Here is a 15,476-nt window from a genome sequence, read left to right as displayed (position 1 = left end):
TTGGGACTTGCAGAGGGTCACCGCCACCTCGGGGTTCCAGAGACCCCAGTAAGGGAAAGCAAGGCCTCCCAGAGAGCTTCAAAAAGGAAACATGTCTGGACTCCATGCCCAGAAATTCAGAATTAGCCAGTCTGCAGGGGATCCAGGCTTCAATGTTTCTTTAAGACTCCACAGTGACCCTAACGTGGAGCGAGACTTAGAAGCGGTACTCAAGGCGATTGCTGGGAGCTGGTCAGAAGCGGGGAGCTGGGCCCAGGCCTGAGGAACGAGTGAGGGGACAGCCTGGCCCACGCAGGTCTCACCCTCACAGTGCCTAGAGGTGGGAAAGTGCCTTCCCTGCTCGGCCCTGGCTCTGCTGAACAGGAGATTTCACCGTCTCACCTTGGGGTGTTCTGAGAGGCAGGCCAGGCAAGATGCTCATCACCCCAGGGGACAGATGAGCCACTGGGACCCAGGACGGGGAGCCAAGGGTGGGCCTTCCACAAAGCAGGGCCAGTGCCCCGAGAGGAGGACTCGGGGAGCTAAGGGGTTAAGGGTCACAGCGAACCAAAGCAGCTCCGCCAGGCAGGGGCATCAGCGGGCTTTGGGCTTTACGTTTGACTGACAGAATTTCATTAGCTCTCCTCCTCCAGGGGCCCATCTGAGGAGTAAATCTGGGACCAGCTTCACAGAGCCCAGGTTGGATCGCAGAAAAACCCTGATACTCCTGAAAGGCCTCTGCCCAGGGAAGGAAGCCTGAACCTCACCATTATACTCTCATGTTGGGCCCTCCTTGCTGGGGAGAGAGAACAGGCCAGAGAGTGCACCAGGCATCACACCTCACCCGGAATGGGCAGGTGGGATTCAGGGTGGGGCAAGGGGGTCACCAGCATCCTTGGGGAAGGGTCAGGAATGAGGGGGAAAAGGACCCCTCCCACCCCGAGCAGGGAAGGGAGCAGAAGCAGGTGCTGACCAGAAGGTTGTTCTGGTAAGGGCAGAGGCACCGCCATCCTCATCCAGGAGCCCTCCCCCTCTCCAAACTCCCTGCTCTCCAGGGATGCACATGGACCCTTCACCCTCCCCTGCTGGAGAAAGCTGGGCCCCAGGGGCCTGCAACAGATGGAGGGGATCAGAGTTGCCCGCATGGTGGGCAGTGTGTTCACAGCACGGGGTACCCCACCCACGCACAGCCTTGGGCATCTCACGGCACTGTACCCCTGCCCCCCTGCAGGCCCACCTGCCTCATCCAGCACCTCTCAGCAGAGAGCCCACATAGCACTGTGGAAACAGGAAGAGAGGGACAGAGGGAGAGAGAGACAGAGGGAAGGGAAGAGAGAGGCCCCTTCTGTCCAGTGTGGCTTTTCTGCAAACCCAGAGCACCCACTGCCCCCCCACCCCCATCCTGGCACAGCTGGGCCAAGGAGGATAGGGGAGGAGGCGGGGAGTCGAAAGGGGAGCTGTGGGACCCCACACCTGGCTTCCTACCCTCCACAGCCACCCCTCCCTGCCCCAGGGGGTCTCAGGCCGAGTCACAGACGCCACAGGCACCACACCTCCTCGAGAGGAGGAACCGAGGGGTGGAAGGATGAGCGGGGACCCACCGGGATCGAGAGATGCCACGCAGGCGGGCAGCGGGCGGGCAGCAGCGGGTGTCGGAGACTGCTGAGGGTAGCCAGACACGACCGGCTGGAGGCTCGTCCCTCTGTCCCTCTGTCCATCCAGGGCGGCTCCTCTCTGGGCGGTTCTGAGGCCAGGCGGGCGCTGTTAAAAAGCTTTTTATGTGTGTGTGTGTTAATCACATGATTGCCGTTCACCTGTATTTCGAACAAAGACAGCTCACTGTTTCAAGGCCCCGAACAAGAGTCTGGGCACAGGGAAGAGAAGGGAGGCGGGGGGCGGGGGGGACGGGGGGGGAGGAGGGTTGGCAGCGCCGGGGGTGGCGTCGAGGAAAACTGGGGGGAGATTGTCCAAGGCCGGCGAGCGACAGAAAGAGAAAACCCTTATCAAACTCCTAATTCACTGGGCTCCGAGGGCCCAGACACACTGGCCCGATTGTCTGGCTGGTTGTGTGTGTGCGAGCGTGTGTGTGTGTGTGTGTGTTCCAGTGTCCGCTCCTCCCACCCCCAACATGCCTTCGCCTCGTGTGACTACCTCATTGTGTCCCACTACCCACCCCTCCACCCCCTTGGCCTTTCCCAAGCATGAGGCCTTGCCTAGGCCCCCTTCCCAGCCCCACTCCACACAGGACTCCCTTGGGGTGGGCCTGGGGCCTCGCCCAGCTGCTGAGGAGCTCAGAGCCATCCATGGTCGCCAGTGCGGCCCAGGCTCCATCTGTCCTCCACACACACACTCACCTCTGCCTCAACACCCACCTTCTGAGAAGAGAGAGGGGCTGCGATCTGTGGAGGAGAGGCCTGGGGAAGCCTTAGATGATGAGCAGGACAGAAAAATGGAGGGGTCACCCTGCTGGGGACGGAGCTGAGGGGAGAAGGGAGCAGAGAGGAGGAAGAGAGAGGCAGGGCGACTCCCCACTCTTTCTCGGGGTGGGGGGGGAACATCACGATAACCAGGATTGAGACTCACCCTACCAGGGTGGAGGGAGTTGGGTGCCAGGAAGTGGGGCCCCAGAAGCCTTTCAGACCTACTTGGAGAGGGACCCCAGCCCAGCTCAGGCCCAGCCTCCTGCACGTTAGTCCTGTCCCTCTACCTTGAGCCAGCCCAGCCCTTGCGGTGCTGGGTGTCCAGTGAGAGGGGACCAGGGGCTGGGGCATCTGCACTGGGCAGGGGGTGTGCAGCTTCTCCCCGCCTCACCAGGTATGGACCTGCAATCTTCCTCTCTTTCTGTTTAAGGTGAGAAAGAGAGGGCAGCCCGGGTGCGGGCAGGAGGTGGGGTGAGACGGGCTGGCACTCAACGAGAGGTCTTAGGTGAAGCGACACAGGCCAGAGCCCCACATGTGACAGAGGCTTCACCTGCCTTCTCCTCATTCCTCCCCAATCCTCTGCCAACTGCCCATCCCTCCACCTGAGGCAGAGGTGGGGGGTCCCAGTTGAGCCCAATTTTCCTTCAAGCTACAGGTTGTGACCCTGCCCACCTGCATCCATTGGCTTTCCTGGCCTGACCACCCCACTCCTACACCTCCCAGGATGGGCCTGGGGCAGCAGCGCAGGGAGCGGGCGTGGGGGGGGCTGGCGGAGGAGCCCTGAGTGTTGGGGATGAAGGAAAGCGCTGGAGGCTCCACCTTCTGCCCTTCCCTCCCTCCCCTCCCCCTCCCCCTCTCCCCCTCCTTCCTTCCCCAGCCCTCGGCAGCAGCTCAGCGCTCAGTCAGTCTCAGGCTGTCCGGCCAGGGTGGTTGGTGGTGAGGATTCAGGCTCCGTCCTGACAAGGCCGTGGCCTGAAGCTCAGGGCCCCCAGCCCCTCCCTCCCAGCCCACCAGCGTCCCCCACCCAGCCCCGAGCTGGACCGCACACCTTGGGACACGGTTTTCCACTTCCTAAGGACGAGCCCCAGACTGGAGGAGAGGTCCGAGGTGAGTGAGTGTGCAGCCCGCTCCTCCCTTCCGGGGCCCAGGCCTGGGACCCTGCGGTGGGGCGTGGGGTGGCGAGAGGCTGACACCCGCATCTGCCCCCCACCCAGCTCCTCCAGCCACCGTCGGGGCAGGCGGAAGGGAAGAAGGAAAGGTGAGAGAAAAGGTGGGAAATTCCAGGAGCCAGGATTAGAGCAGAATAAAGAGTCCGTTTTTCTTCCTTTCCATCAACAAACCTCCACCCAAGAGGAGGTTTTAAAAAAAAAAAACCCAAACCCACCCACACCAAGAGACGGTTGGGACCAGGTGGCGGGAAGACACGGAGGCGGGAGCTAGGAGGCCGAGCCAGGGTCTAGCATGTGCGCGGGGCCCAGGGTCTGTGGTGGGTTTAGGGGGAGCCGGGCAGACGCCACCTCGGGGCCGTGCCTGCATCGCGTCCCGCGCCGCGACGCCGTCGGGGCTGCGCGCACTCCTCCCATCGCACCCGCCTTCCCGTCCAGGTGGGCGTTGGACTCTTTGCGAGGACCCCGGCGGCGGGCCCCGGGGAGGCGGCCGAGGCGGCGGCGGCCGGGGGCGACATGGCGGAGGAGCAGGACCTGTCCGAGGTGGAGCTGAGCCCCGTGGGCTCCGAGGAGCCGCGCTGCCTGTCCCCGGGGAGCGCGCCCTCTCTGGGGCCCGACGGCGGCGGTGGAGGCGGCGGATCGGGCCTGCGAGCCAGCCCGGGGCCCGGCGAGCTGGGCAAGGTCAAGAAGGAGCAGCAGGACGGCGAGGCGGACGATGACAAGTTCCCCGTGTGCATCCGCGAGGCCGTCAGCCAGGTGCTCAGCGGCTACGACTGGACGCTGGTGCCCATGCCCGTGCGCGTCAACGGCGCCAGCAAGAGCAAACCGCACGTCAAGCGGCCCATGAACGCCTTCATGGTGTGGGCGCAGGCAGCGCGCAGGAAGCTGGCGGACCAGTACCCGCACCTGCACAACGCCGAGCTCAGCAAGACGCTGGGCAAGCTCTGGAGGTGAGCGCCCCCGACCCGCCTCCGGGGAGCTCCCGCGGGCCCCCTACCTGCGGGTGGATTCGGGCTAGACGGGCACTGCCTGAGCCTTTCTCCTGGGGCAGCCACCGCCTTGATGGTGGGACTGGAAGGCCAGCTGGGTGCATCGGACCCGCCCTTCCCCCAGTACCCCTTTGTGGTTGCGCTCGCTCGGATCTCCAGCGGCCTAGGCCCGGCTCCCCAGCCGGGGCAGCGGGCTGGAAGGCGCCCCCTCGCGGTTGGAATTCTGTCGGTGGCAGGCGCTCGGGCCTGGGTTTCTTGGGGCGAGAGTGAAGGCGGAAGGGAGGGAAGGCTGGTGGAGGACTCCACACCACGGGGCTCCACTAACCCCTTCCACAGGCAAGCCACTCAAGGGTGCCACTGCCGCCGGTCAGGGGGGTTCGGGGGAAACGCTTGGGAAGGAACTGAAGGCCAGGCTGGAGAGGCAGGGAAACTGAGGCAGCCAGGTGGAGGGCTGGGGGAGTGAGATGGGGTGGGGTGGGGGGGGTGCAGACAAGGAATTCAGATCCGGGTCTTTGAAAGGGTGAGGGATGGAGAACTGCTGAGGACAACTCGGCCACTGCAGGATCTTGTCCTACCCCAGCTGCCTTCTCTGTGCCCTTCTGACCACCCTTCCTTCAGGCCGGGGGCTTCTTCTTCCCCCAGGGAAGGGGACACATGGGAAGAAGCCTGCCCCTCCCACCCGGCCCCAGAGCTGCCAGGCCCGACTCTTCCCCTCCCTCCCTCTCCCAGTCCAGGCGCCATCTTCTTTTCCAGGGCCCCACCCAGCAGTAACCTCCTACTCCTCCAGCCCTAGACCGGAGAGCCCTGGCCAGGAGGAAACGTTGGTGCCTTGCCTACCCAGGGTCCCTCAGAGTCCCAGGTTCTCTGGAAGCAGCCCAAACCTCTGGGAAAAACAGCCCTCGAGGAGGCAGGCGGCCTCACCTCAGGTCTGGGGCTTAGGCTGGCCCCTTGGGAATATGTTGTTGACCAGGGCAACCCCGCCCCCCAAGAAGTCCTGGGCAGCTCAGATCGAGAGCAAGGGCTCCAGAAGATGTGCGTCTGCAGAGGTTACCTGATTCCCCACTGGACTGCCCAAGAGATAGGCCCAGAGAGGCACAGGGACCACCAAGGCCACGTAACAGCTTGGGGCAGAGCCAGGGCCAGAACCGAGGTCTCCTGGCTCTTCGTCCAGTGGTCTTCCCACACACCATCCTTGGTGACAGAAGTGGGTCACGCCTGCACTCTAAGACACGGTCAGGAGGTGGGGAGGGTGAGGGCAGAGGAGAGCAGGAGCGAGGAGCCTCTGAGCTGCAGAAAGTTTGGGCTTTGTCAGAGGGGCCTGCCACCCTCCTGCCGCTGCCCTCCCCCTGCTGGCCCCAGCACAGTGCAGATTGGCCTAGAAGGCCAAAGGCTTAAGGTGGTGGAAGGTGCGGGAGGGCCCCCAAGAGACCTAGAGGAATTCCCATCCAGCCCCCGGCCCCGTCCTTGGCCATGTGTCTGCTAAAGTCCTCGTGCTCCTTCCCGTCCCGCTCTCAGCGCTCTGCTCACCCCAGCAGGCGCTGGGCTCAGTGGCCAACCTGCTGCATGGACTCAGGGGGTCTAACCCTGCCCAGGAGCAGAGGCCAAAGCTAGCTCCTCTGCCCAAGGTCCATCCGCACTGTGGCCGGGCTCAGCCAGGCCAGTACCCTTGGTGCCATGGGACAGAGAAGAGCAAGTGAGAGACGGACAACCAGGAGGGAGACAGGCAGACAAAACAGGCCCTGGGACCACGAGCAGACCACAGTGAGGGCATCAAAGCAAGGATGGACACCCTGCTTCTCCCCCATGCCATTGCCAAGGATTTAAAATTGGACCCTCCAACGTCCCTGTCTGTCCCTGTTCCCTTAGCCCAGGCATGGGCTACCTCAGAAGGACTTGTTCCTGGCCGCCACTCAAGTTGTGCGCACAGGGGCCCAGGGTGCCCCCCAGGGGCCAACCTGGGGTGGGGCAATCAGGAAAGCAGGCACTGCTTACTCAGGACCCAACCCCAGACAATGGCAAGGATCAAAGGCTACGCTAACAGGGGGCGGGCTACCTAGAGCCTGGGTGGGGGCCCCAGGAGACATCTGTATATGCACTGGGCTGGCCAGTCTCTCCAGGGGCTCCTCCTGAAATCCCCCCCACCCCCGGCCCAGGCTCATGACTCCCAGGCTGGGGAGGGGTACTCCCAGGCTGGGGAGGTCAGGAAGGGGTATGGTTATCTGGGCAGAACTGGAAATCAGGGGCCCTATACCTGAGAAGAGAAAGACATACAGACTGTGTGGGGTGCTGGAAGGGGGTTGGGGTCAGACACACCAGCGTCCGGGTCCTGGCTCCTAAATGGCTGGGGGAGCGCCGACGGTCACGCTAACCTTCGGTGCCCGCCTGGGAAAGGACTGTTAGATGTTGTTCACGTGGTGCTGGGGGTATACAGGTTGGCCTGCCTGGAGAGAATAATTACAGCAGGCTGGAGCCTCTCCCGACTCCCAGGTCCCTTCCCTGACAGGAGCAGGTGAAGTGGCAGCCAGTGCCCCACCGTGGAAGCCCCCCACATGGGGTTCCAGTTTGGGTGGGGAACCAGCCTACCCCCTCCCCATCCCTATTCCAGACCTCGGAGACCCAGAGATGAAGCGAAGTGCAGATGAGCATGAGGTTTGTAGTTAGAGCTGTGGTGACTGAGGGCTGGCACTGGAGGCAGGATGAAGTTTGGGATTGGGTTTACGTGGTGGGGCAGGGCGGGTTTGGGGTCAGGAGAGAGCCTGGAAAGAGCCGAGATTGAAGGTCTGGGTGCGGCTGGGTGGTTTGGGGGTGAGGTTAGCATTGGGCTAAAGCTGGCCATCCCCCCACCCCGCCCCCGGGCTAGATTTCTATCGAGGTTAGGGTACTGCTGGGAACTAGCACGGGAGGTGCCAATGGGATGCAGTGTTGGAATCTTCCCTCTCTTCTGGCCTGTGCCCTGGCTCCGTGCCCCCTGCCATTTTCTTGCTGATTCACATCCGGTTGCCAGCTGGACAGAGGGCACAGGGAAGGTTTGGGGTGGAAGAGGGAGTGCAGTGTCCCCAGACATCCTGGGAGCCTCTGTGCCGGGGCCACAGCTGGCTGAGGCGCTCTCACATGCAGCTTCTCCCCTCACCACACACACACCATTGGGCCTGCCCCACCGACTCCCCTAGGCTGGCTGGGGGTGGGGGGTGGGCACAGCTGGGGTGAAAAAGGCCGCATCCCACTCCCTCACTCCTGAGGCCTTGGTCTGGGGTCTCCATCCCATCACTCAGCTAGAGGGACCCTTGGAAAGTGAAAGTTGCACTAGGGCTGGGCCGGGTGGCCTAGGGGGAGGGCAGCCAGGGGAGGCTAAGCTGCAGAGGAATGCCGCTGCCCGCTAGGAGGTGCCTGGTATGACCACCCCCTCCCATCCTGGGCAGGGAGGGCTCAGCCTTCTGCTGACTGGGTGAAGAGGGCGCCCACTGTGGGGGGGGGGGCGGGCAGCTGGAGAGAGAGGCCCTTTGGGCCAAAGGACAGAGCTGCTCCCACAGAGTGCCTTATGTCTCGGAGTCTGAGTGTGTGTTCTTTCCCCTGAGCCCCTCTTTGAGGTACCCCATCCTGCCCTCCTCACCCTGAGCAGCCAAGCCCTGAACTCCCCCTGCCCCAGCCCTGGCCTGAGGCTGGAGTACCCCTGCTTGAAGTGGGCAGGGGTACTGTCTTCAGGGGCTGCCTTCCATTGGCTGGGCTTGGACTGGGGAGGAGGTCTGTCTGCCCCTGTCCAGGGTCTCAGAAGAGAGTCTAGCTTCCTTTACCCTCTGTCACCCCCCTGGACAAGGAGATCTGATCTCCCCCAGGAGGCAGTGGCTCCTACATAGTAAGGGACACTCACATCCTGCCCCCTAGGCCCCACCACACTGGGATTCACAAAAATCCAGATTCTAGAGTTGAGGGGTTCCACGCCAGGTCCTCCTGTCCACCCACCCCACAAGCAGCATTAGAATTGCACCTGTTACTCAAGGTGCCAGTCCCCCATCCCCAGGTCTCGTGCACAGCGCTTCACAGCCATTATCTTGGCCAATCCCACACCTGGTGAAGTAGGTATTATCATCCCCGTTTTATAGGTGAAGAAACTAAGGCTCAGAGAAGTGACTTGCCCACGGTCACTCAGCTAGTAAGTAGCAGACACTGGACTCTTCCCCCTGACCATGCTGCTTCTGTTTGCACACCTCCAGTCCCAGGGAGCTCACCCCCTAATGAGGCAGCCAGCTCCACTTGCAGACAGCTTTGATGACGAGAAACATTTTCTCTTCCTTGAACTGAAGGAAGCTCTATGCCTCTTGTAAGCTCTATTCTAACTCCATGCTCAGGGGCTGCCAGGAGCAGCAGGCTGATTCCTCTCTCACACTCCAGCCCCCGAGAGATTTGGGGCAGCGATCACTGCCCCCTGAGGCTGTGGTGCCTTGGGCTCACATCCTCCAGTCCATAAATCAAACGGCACAGCCCCCTGCCCGCTGGGCTCCCCGTCCCGGGGCCTCATTTCTTCTAGGGCAGACACTTATGATGTCTCCCCCTCTGCTGCCTCCCCCAACCACCCCACCCCAGGCTGCTGAATGAGAGTGACAAGCGCCCCTTCATTGAGGAGGCCGAGCGGCTCCGGATGCAGCACAAGAAGGATCACCCAGATTACAAGTACCAGCCGCGGAGGCGGAAGAACGGGAAGGCGGCCCAGGGAGAGTCAGAGTGCCCAGGCGGGGAGGCCGAGCAGGGCAGTGCTGCTGCCATCCAGGCCCACTACAAGAGCGCCCACCTGGACCACCGGCACCCGGGCGAGGGCTCCCCGATGTCAGATGGAAACCCTGAGCACCCCTCGGGTGAGCACGGAGCTGGGAGCTTGGGTTGGGGGAGGCTGGGCGGTGGGGAGAGGCAAAGGCTGGCTGGCTTGAGACCCGAGGCTCTGGGAAGGGCTGGCCCGACTGGGTGGTTGCCCAGCTAGGGTGCAGGGGCCCAGAGGGAGCTCAGTGGGGACTCAGGTGTCAGGCGAGGCGGCTGGGCAAGAGGGCTCTGACCAGGACTGATAGAAGAGGCACTGCTTTGGGGTGAAGAGACCAGTTAAGGAGGCCATGGAGGCCAGTGGGGGAGTTACACCAAAGAAAAGTGGGACAGGACGATTTTGAGAAACAGGAGAGCAGATGAAGGGGAGATCACTGCCTCTTTCCCACCTCCCAGTCTGATGGGGGAGACACGGCATGTGACATTGAGCACGTGCCATGGATGAGCCAGACACAGGGTATCTATCCTGTTTCCTTCTCATTAATGATGATAACAGCTAACATTAACTGAGTACCTACTGTGTGCCAGGCACACATGCAATCACTCTAAGCTGTGATGAGGCGGTCACACTGCCTGGGGTCAGACCTCAGCTCTGGCAAATCACTCTCATTTTACAGAGAGAAAACTCTACAGAAAACTGAGAGTAACTTGCCGTACAGCTGAGGTCTAAGCCCAGGTGGTCTGGCTCCGGGGCCTCTGCTCCACCACAGCTGCCTCACTTGTGTTCGTAGCATACAGAACACCGTGCTTGGGGTCAGGCACGTTGGCAAGTCTCAGTGAGCAGAGCTCTGCCTTCAGAAGACACGCTCCGAGTACTCCTTTGTGCCAGACCTGGAAGCAGACACCAGGCATACAAACGAGAAGCCACGGTCCCTGGCCTCAGGAGCCCACTCTAGAGGGATGAAAACAACTGAATTAAGTACAGGATGAAACAAGTGCACACAAAGCCCATGAGGGGGCATGACCTCTAGGGAGGAGGCATCGACCTGTCCACCCAGTCGGTCTCCAGAGATACCCAGCTACCCACCAGACTCTGGTCAAGGAAAGCTTCCAGAAGGAGGCCATGTCTGAGCTGCTTGCTATCACCTTTGTTTTACTAATAAGGAAACTGATGAGAAGATAGGGGGTCTGCCCAGGGTCACACAGTAAGTGGCAGAACCAGGATTCAAACTCAAAGTCTAGACACTCTGGCCAGCACAGGACTCAGCATTGCCTCTGGTCTGATGGAGGTACAGGCCTGCCCTCGAGGAGCGTCTGGTTTCCGAGACCATGAACATGTTCTCTCTCCGATGGGGTCCTCAATCCAGCCATTCCGCCCTCACACTCCTTTGGAGATTCAGGGACACAGACACACCAGAAGACCTTGGACCTTGTACAGAACAACCAGTTCACTGTATTACTGTAGGCCTGGGCTTTCTCTTCCCCTTCAACAGCTCAGCTACTCCTCCTCAGTGAGACCTTCCCCACGTCCCCAGGGCAGGGTGAGCAGCTTCCTGCGCTGGTCCCCTGAGCCCTTCACACATCCCCTCATCACAGCACTTCGGATGCTGCCCTCTAGCCATGTGTGGGTCCCTGGATCTCCCCCAAGACTAGGAGCTGTGCAGACAAGGACCCATTTGATTTACATTTGTATCCCCTATGCCTGGCACAGTGCCTGGCACTTAGCAGTGCCCCCTAAGTGTTTGCTGAATGAATGTGTGAATGAGCAAATGGACAGACAAAGGAACGGGGTAGAGCAGGTCACTTATCTCATTGCTCTCCTGAACAGGCAGGGAGAAAGCTGGAGGAACAATGAGACAGCGCGGTGTGTGATGGGAGCTGAGAGCATGGTCGGGGGCACTGGGTCACAGGGAAGGTTTCCTTGAATAAGGGGCACTTGAGGTGGCCTTGGGAGGAAGGAGTGGGTTGGAGGTGACACATCGCTGTTCAGGGCCCAGGGCTGGAGGAGGCCCAGGCAAGCCAGCAAAAGCGATGAGGGCAGGAGAGGTCAGCAGAGGGAGCAGCCAGCAGAGGCTGAGTGTGCTTAAGAGAGAACAGGCGAGCCGAGACCCACAGGCCAGACCCCATCGGGCTCAACAGTTAAGGAACAATGGGAGCAGGCAGGGAAGCCGACTTCAGCTGGTGTGAGGAAGGGCTTTGCAGAATGAAGCAGGCTTCTCCAGGAGGTGGGTGACGCGGGAGTCCTATTTTGGTAGGAGACAGGACTCATTCCTAAGATTGGGGCACTTCATAAATAACTGGAGATCAACCCAAGATCATTACATAATTACATGCCACCTCGGGCTGCCCAAACGTGTAAAACTTGCAGGGTCACGCAGTGATCAGTCCTCAGCCTCTGGAGGCATCTTGTCTGAAAGTGAACCATCAGAATCCAGCAGCCTCTGACCTCGGTTCCTGCTTCCTTTCTCTCTGTCTCCCTCCCCTGCAGGCCAGAGCCATGGCCCGCCCACCCCTCCGACCACCCCAAAGACAGAGCTGCAGTCGGGCAAGGCAGACCCCAAGCGGGATGGGCGCTCCATGGGGGAGGGCGGGAAGCCTCACATCGACTTCGGCAACGTGGACATCGGTGAGATCAGCCACGAGGTAATGTCCAACATGGAGACCTTTGATGTGGCTGAGTTGGACCAGTACCTGCCGCCCAACGGGCACCCGGGCCATGTGGGCAGCTACTCGGCAGCTGGCTACGGGCTGGGCAGCGCCCTGGCTGTGGCCAGTGGACACTCTGCCTGGATCTCCAAGCCTCCAGGTGTGGCTCTGCCCACGGTCTCACCACCTGGTGTGGATGCCAAAGCCCAGGTGAAGACGGAGACCGCGGGGCCCCAGGGGCCCCCGCACTACACTGACCAGCCGTCCACCTCGCAGATCGCCTACACCTCCCTCAGTCTGCCCCACTATGGCTCCGCCTTCCCCTCCATCTCCCGCCCCCAGTTTGACTACTCTGACCATCAGCCCTCAGGACCCTATTATGGCCATTCAAGCCAGACCTCTGGCCTCTACTCGGCCTTCTCCTACATGGGGCCCTCACAGCGTCCCCTCTACACGGCCATCTCTGACCCCAGCCCCTCAGGGCCCCAGTCCCACAGCCCCACACACTGGGAGCAGCCAGTATATACGACGCTGTCCCGGCCTTAAAGAAGGCCCTGTCACCACCACCCTCGCCCTGCCCCTTTCCCCAGCCCTCGCGCCCTGTTCCTCGCCCATCTCAGGCCCGGTGGCGGCTGTGGAGGCAGCTGCAGAGGCTGACAGCTGAGGGAAGGCCTTCTGTCTGGCCCACTGCCTTTGATGACCCCACCCCGTCCTATCCAGACTCCAGCCCAGGCACAGCCCTGGGCTACTCGGCTGGGCAGAGGAGAAGGAGGTTGCTTGTTGCCCCAGACTGAAAAACGAGGGGCTGAACCTTCCCCCCAGGAATGACCCTCGATCCCAGGATCTGAGCAGGCCCCGCTCACCCTCCTCTGGGAGGAGGGGAAGCATCCAGGGTCAGATGGGAATTGGAGGCCTTGCCACTCCTGTGCCCATGTTTCCTCTTTCGTGGGCAATAAGGGGACTGACATAACCCGTGCCACCTGCGCCATGTGCCTAAGAGCAAGGCCAGCCAGAGACCTGCGTCAGCGCCTGCAGCAGGCTCCGTCTGCCCCGCAGGGGCCGAGGACAGTTCTGAATAGCCTCGAGGGAGAGGGGGTGGGGGGGGGAGCTCAGAGGGAGGTCTCCTCAACCCTTCAGTGCCCCCTCCCCTCCTGAACACAGGAAGGGATTGGCACAGAGGCCCCCAGATCCAATTTCATGCCAGTAACCTCATTCTTTGTCTAATGGAGAAAGAGGACCCAGGTCCTACTCCACTACAAGCTCCCAGATCTTGAGGCACATCCCAGGAGATGAGGAGGCAGGGACCCCAGGATTCGGAGACAATTCACAGAGCCTTCCTCCCGGCTCCCCGCCAACTCCCTCTCCCCTCACCAGGCTCTGTGGCCCCTGCTCTGTCAGCCCCAACTCCTTGGGCTTCCCAGAGTTATAGGCTGCTCAGGCCCAAACCCTCGGCTCCAGGGGGAGACCCAGGGCCCAGCACCCAGGTTGCTGGCAGCAGGCTGAAGACACTAAACTCCTGACATGTACATTCTGCCCTGGCCTTTTGCCCTTTGCCTCCCAATGGTATTTGAATAAAGTATGTAGCTCTGTTCTGCCCCTATCTTCCTGTTCTGCAGCCCCCCAATCCACATGTAACTCATTACTGCCCCCCTCTTATTTATCTCAGTAGCTCCCTCTCCCCCTTCCCCTCTGCTAGGTACTCTAGCCCCTATTAACTCTGCATTAAGCATTCTACATAATAAAATTAAAGGTTCCGGTTACCTGCTTGGTGGGCCTGACCTGGCCTGTCTCTTGGTCTCTTATCCCTGTACCTGTGCTTTTTCAAACACTTTCTGAAAGTAGCTAGGGGTAGAATGCAAAGAACAGACAATCCAAAGGTCTCCTCTCTCCCAGTGCAGCAGGTTAGGACAACTGGCATCACAGTGGGGTCAGTGTGTGCTCAGAACTGAGGCCTCAGATGCGAGCTCTGCCCCCAGCCCAGCTGTGCCCACACTGCAGGTGGGCCACTTGCTGACCCAGCTGGAACTCAGCGAGAGCGCCTTGCAAGCAGCCCTTTCTCGCCCAGCGGAGAGGGGCCTTGCACAGAATTCAAGGAACAAGTATTTGAAAGGGAGATCAGGCCTCATGTCTTGCTGTCTGCAGTCAGCAGGCCTGGTCCTTTAGGATGGGTGGATGGGCCTTCTCTCACTGTGCCCTCCACTTGCCACCAATAACACACACAGGCGCACACACACACACACACACACACACACACACACACACACACACACACCTTGTCCAACACCAGGATCTAGCCGAGTCCTCGTAGCAGGTGCCTGTGTCTAAGTGTAAACCAGGATGGCAGACATGCCATCTAATCCTTCAGGGTTTCCTCCCCAAAAGCTCTTTCCTCAACGGAATTCCAACCTGCACTCTGGCGCCAGGAGCTCCTCCACCACAGTGACAGGGAAATCTCTTCCCCTCTTCCCCGTGCTCCATTGATAGACACCTCCAATGGTTGGAAGTCCTTCCTTGCACTCAGCTCATAGTAACAGTAATAGCTACCATGTACTGGGTGCTCCCTGGCCAAGTGCTTTATATCCTTCAGGCCTATGAGGGAGTGGGTCCAGTCGTTATCCCCATTTCCCAGATGGGGACCTGACACTGCGAGGTGGGTGCTGAGAAGTGCTCATGCAGATTTGGAAGCCAGCTGACTCCAAAGCTTGCGCCCTTAACCATCCCTCCCACCTGCCCTACTTCCGCTTGTAATCTAAAGCAATGATGCTTTCACGGCTCCAGGCCAGCATCCCCAGATCTTGCATCTATTTCTTCTGTCTGTGGGCTCCAGCCCCTCACCTCCTAGTCAGGACCTTGGGCGGGGTAGGGGGCACCAAGAACTAGCCCAGTCCTCCCGAGTGGCCAGACTGCCATCTGGAAGCTATGTCACGCAAGCTCTTCAGGCCACTTCGCCAAAACCGCTGGCTCCCATGAAGCGGAGTGGTAACCACAAACCCCTGCTCTTGTGGATAGAACCTGCGGCCAAGTCAGACCACCTGTACACAAGTGGTTCTCCAGTGTTTTGTTGATGTGGTGCGTTGTAGGTAAATGCAGGATTTTATGTTCACCTTTAACAGATTTCATCTTGTTGCATCTGACCATTTCCCCACCTACATTAAATCCTTCAGAATTCTGAATCCAGCTCATAGTTTTCCTGGGCTTTATGTCTGAAACTTGAATATCCTCATTCAGGTCACTAATGAAAAAAGGTTGGAATGAAGAGGGACATGCCCTGTGTACACCACTAAAAACCTCTCCATCCATTGTTAACTATACTCTTAGGGAAAAGACTGTCCAATCAATTCTGAATCTAATTTTATCACCTTGAAGTACACACTTCTCCATCACAGCTGCACAGAAAGACTGCCTGATGCCTTGTTAAAATCAAGGTTCACTGTACCTGTGGCATTCTTCCAACCTACCAGACCAGTAACCATTGAAAACAGAAAATCTGGTTCACTTGGTGATATTCTTAGAAACCCTATGCTAGC

At 60.1% G+C, this 15,476-nt stretch overlaps 1 protein-coding gene across 1 annotated transcript; it reads left to right on the top strand.

Annotated features, from left to right (window-relative positions):
* Positions 1 to 4,081: 4,081 nt before the first annotated feature.
* SOX10 (SRY-box transcription factor 10) lies at positions 4,082 to 12,495 on the top strand (the record flags this gene model as incomplete). The annotated part of the gene is made up of 3 exons (XM_082665563.1): positions 4,082 to 4,515; positions 9,136 to 9,404; positions 11,792 to 12,495. The coding sequence occupies 3 exons, from the start codon at positions 4,082 to 4,084 to the stop codon at positions 12,493 to 12,495; spliced, it is 1,407 nt and encodes a 468-aa protein (XP_082521689.1).
* Between the last annotated feature and the right edge of the window lie 2,981 nt (positions 12,496 to 15,476).

This window comes from Grampus griseus (genome assembly GCF_964374135.1).
Source record: "Grampus griseus genome assembly, chromosome: 11".
NCBI lineage: Eukaryota > Metazoa > Chordata > Mammalia > Artiodactyla > Delphinidae > Grampus > Grampus griseus.
This window is presented reverse-complemented; position numbering and strand designations above follow the sequence as displayed.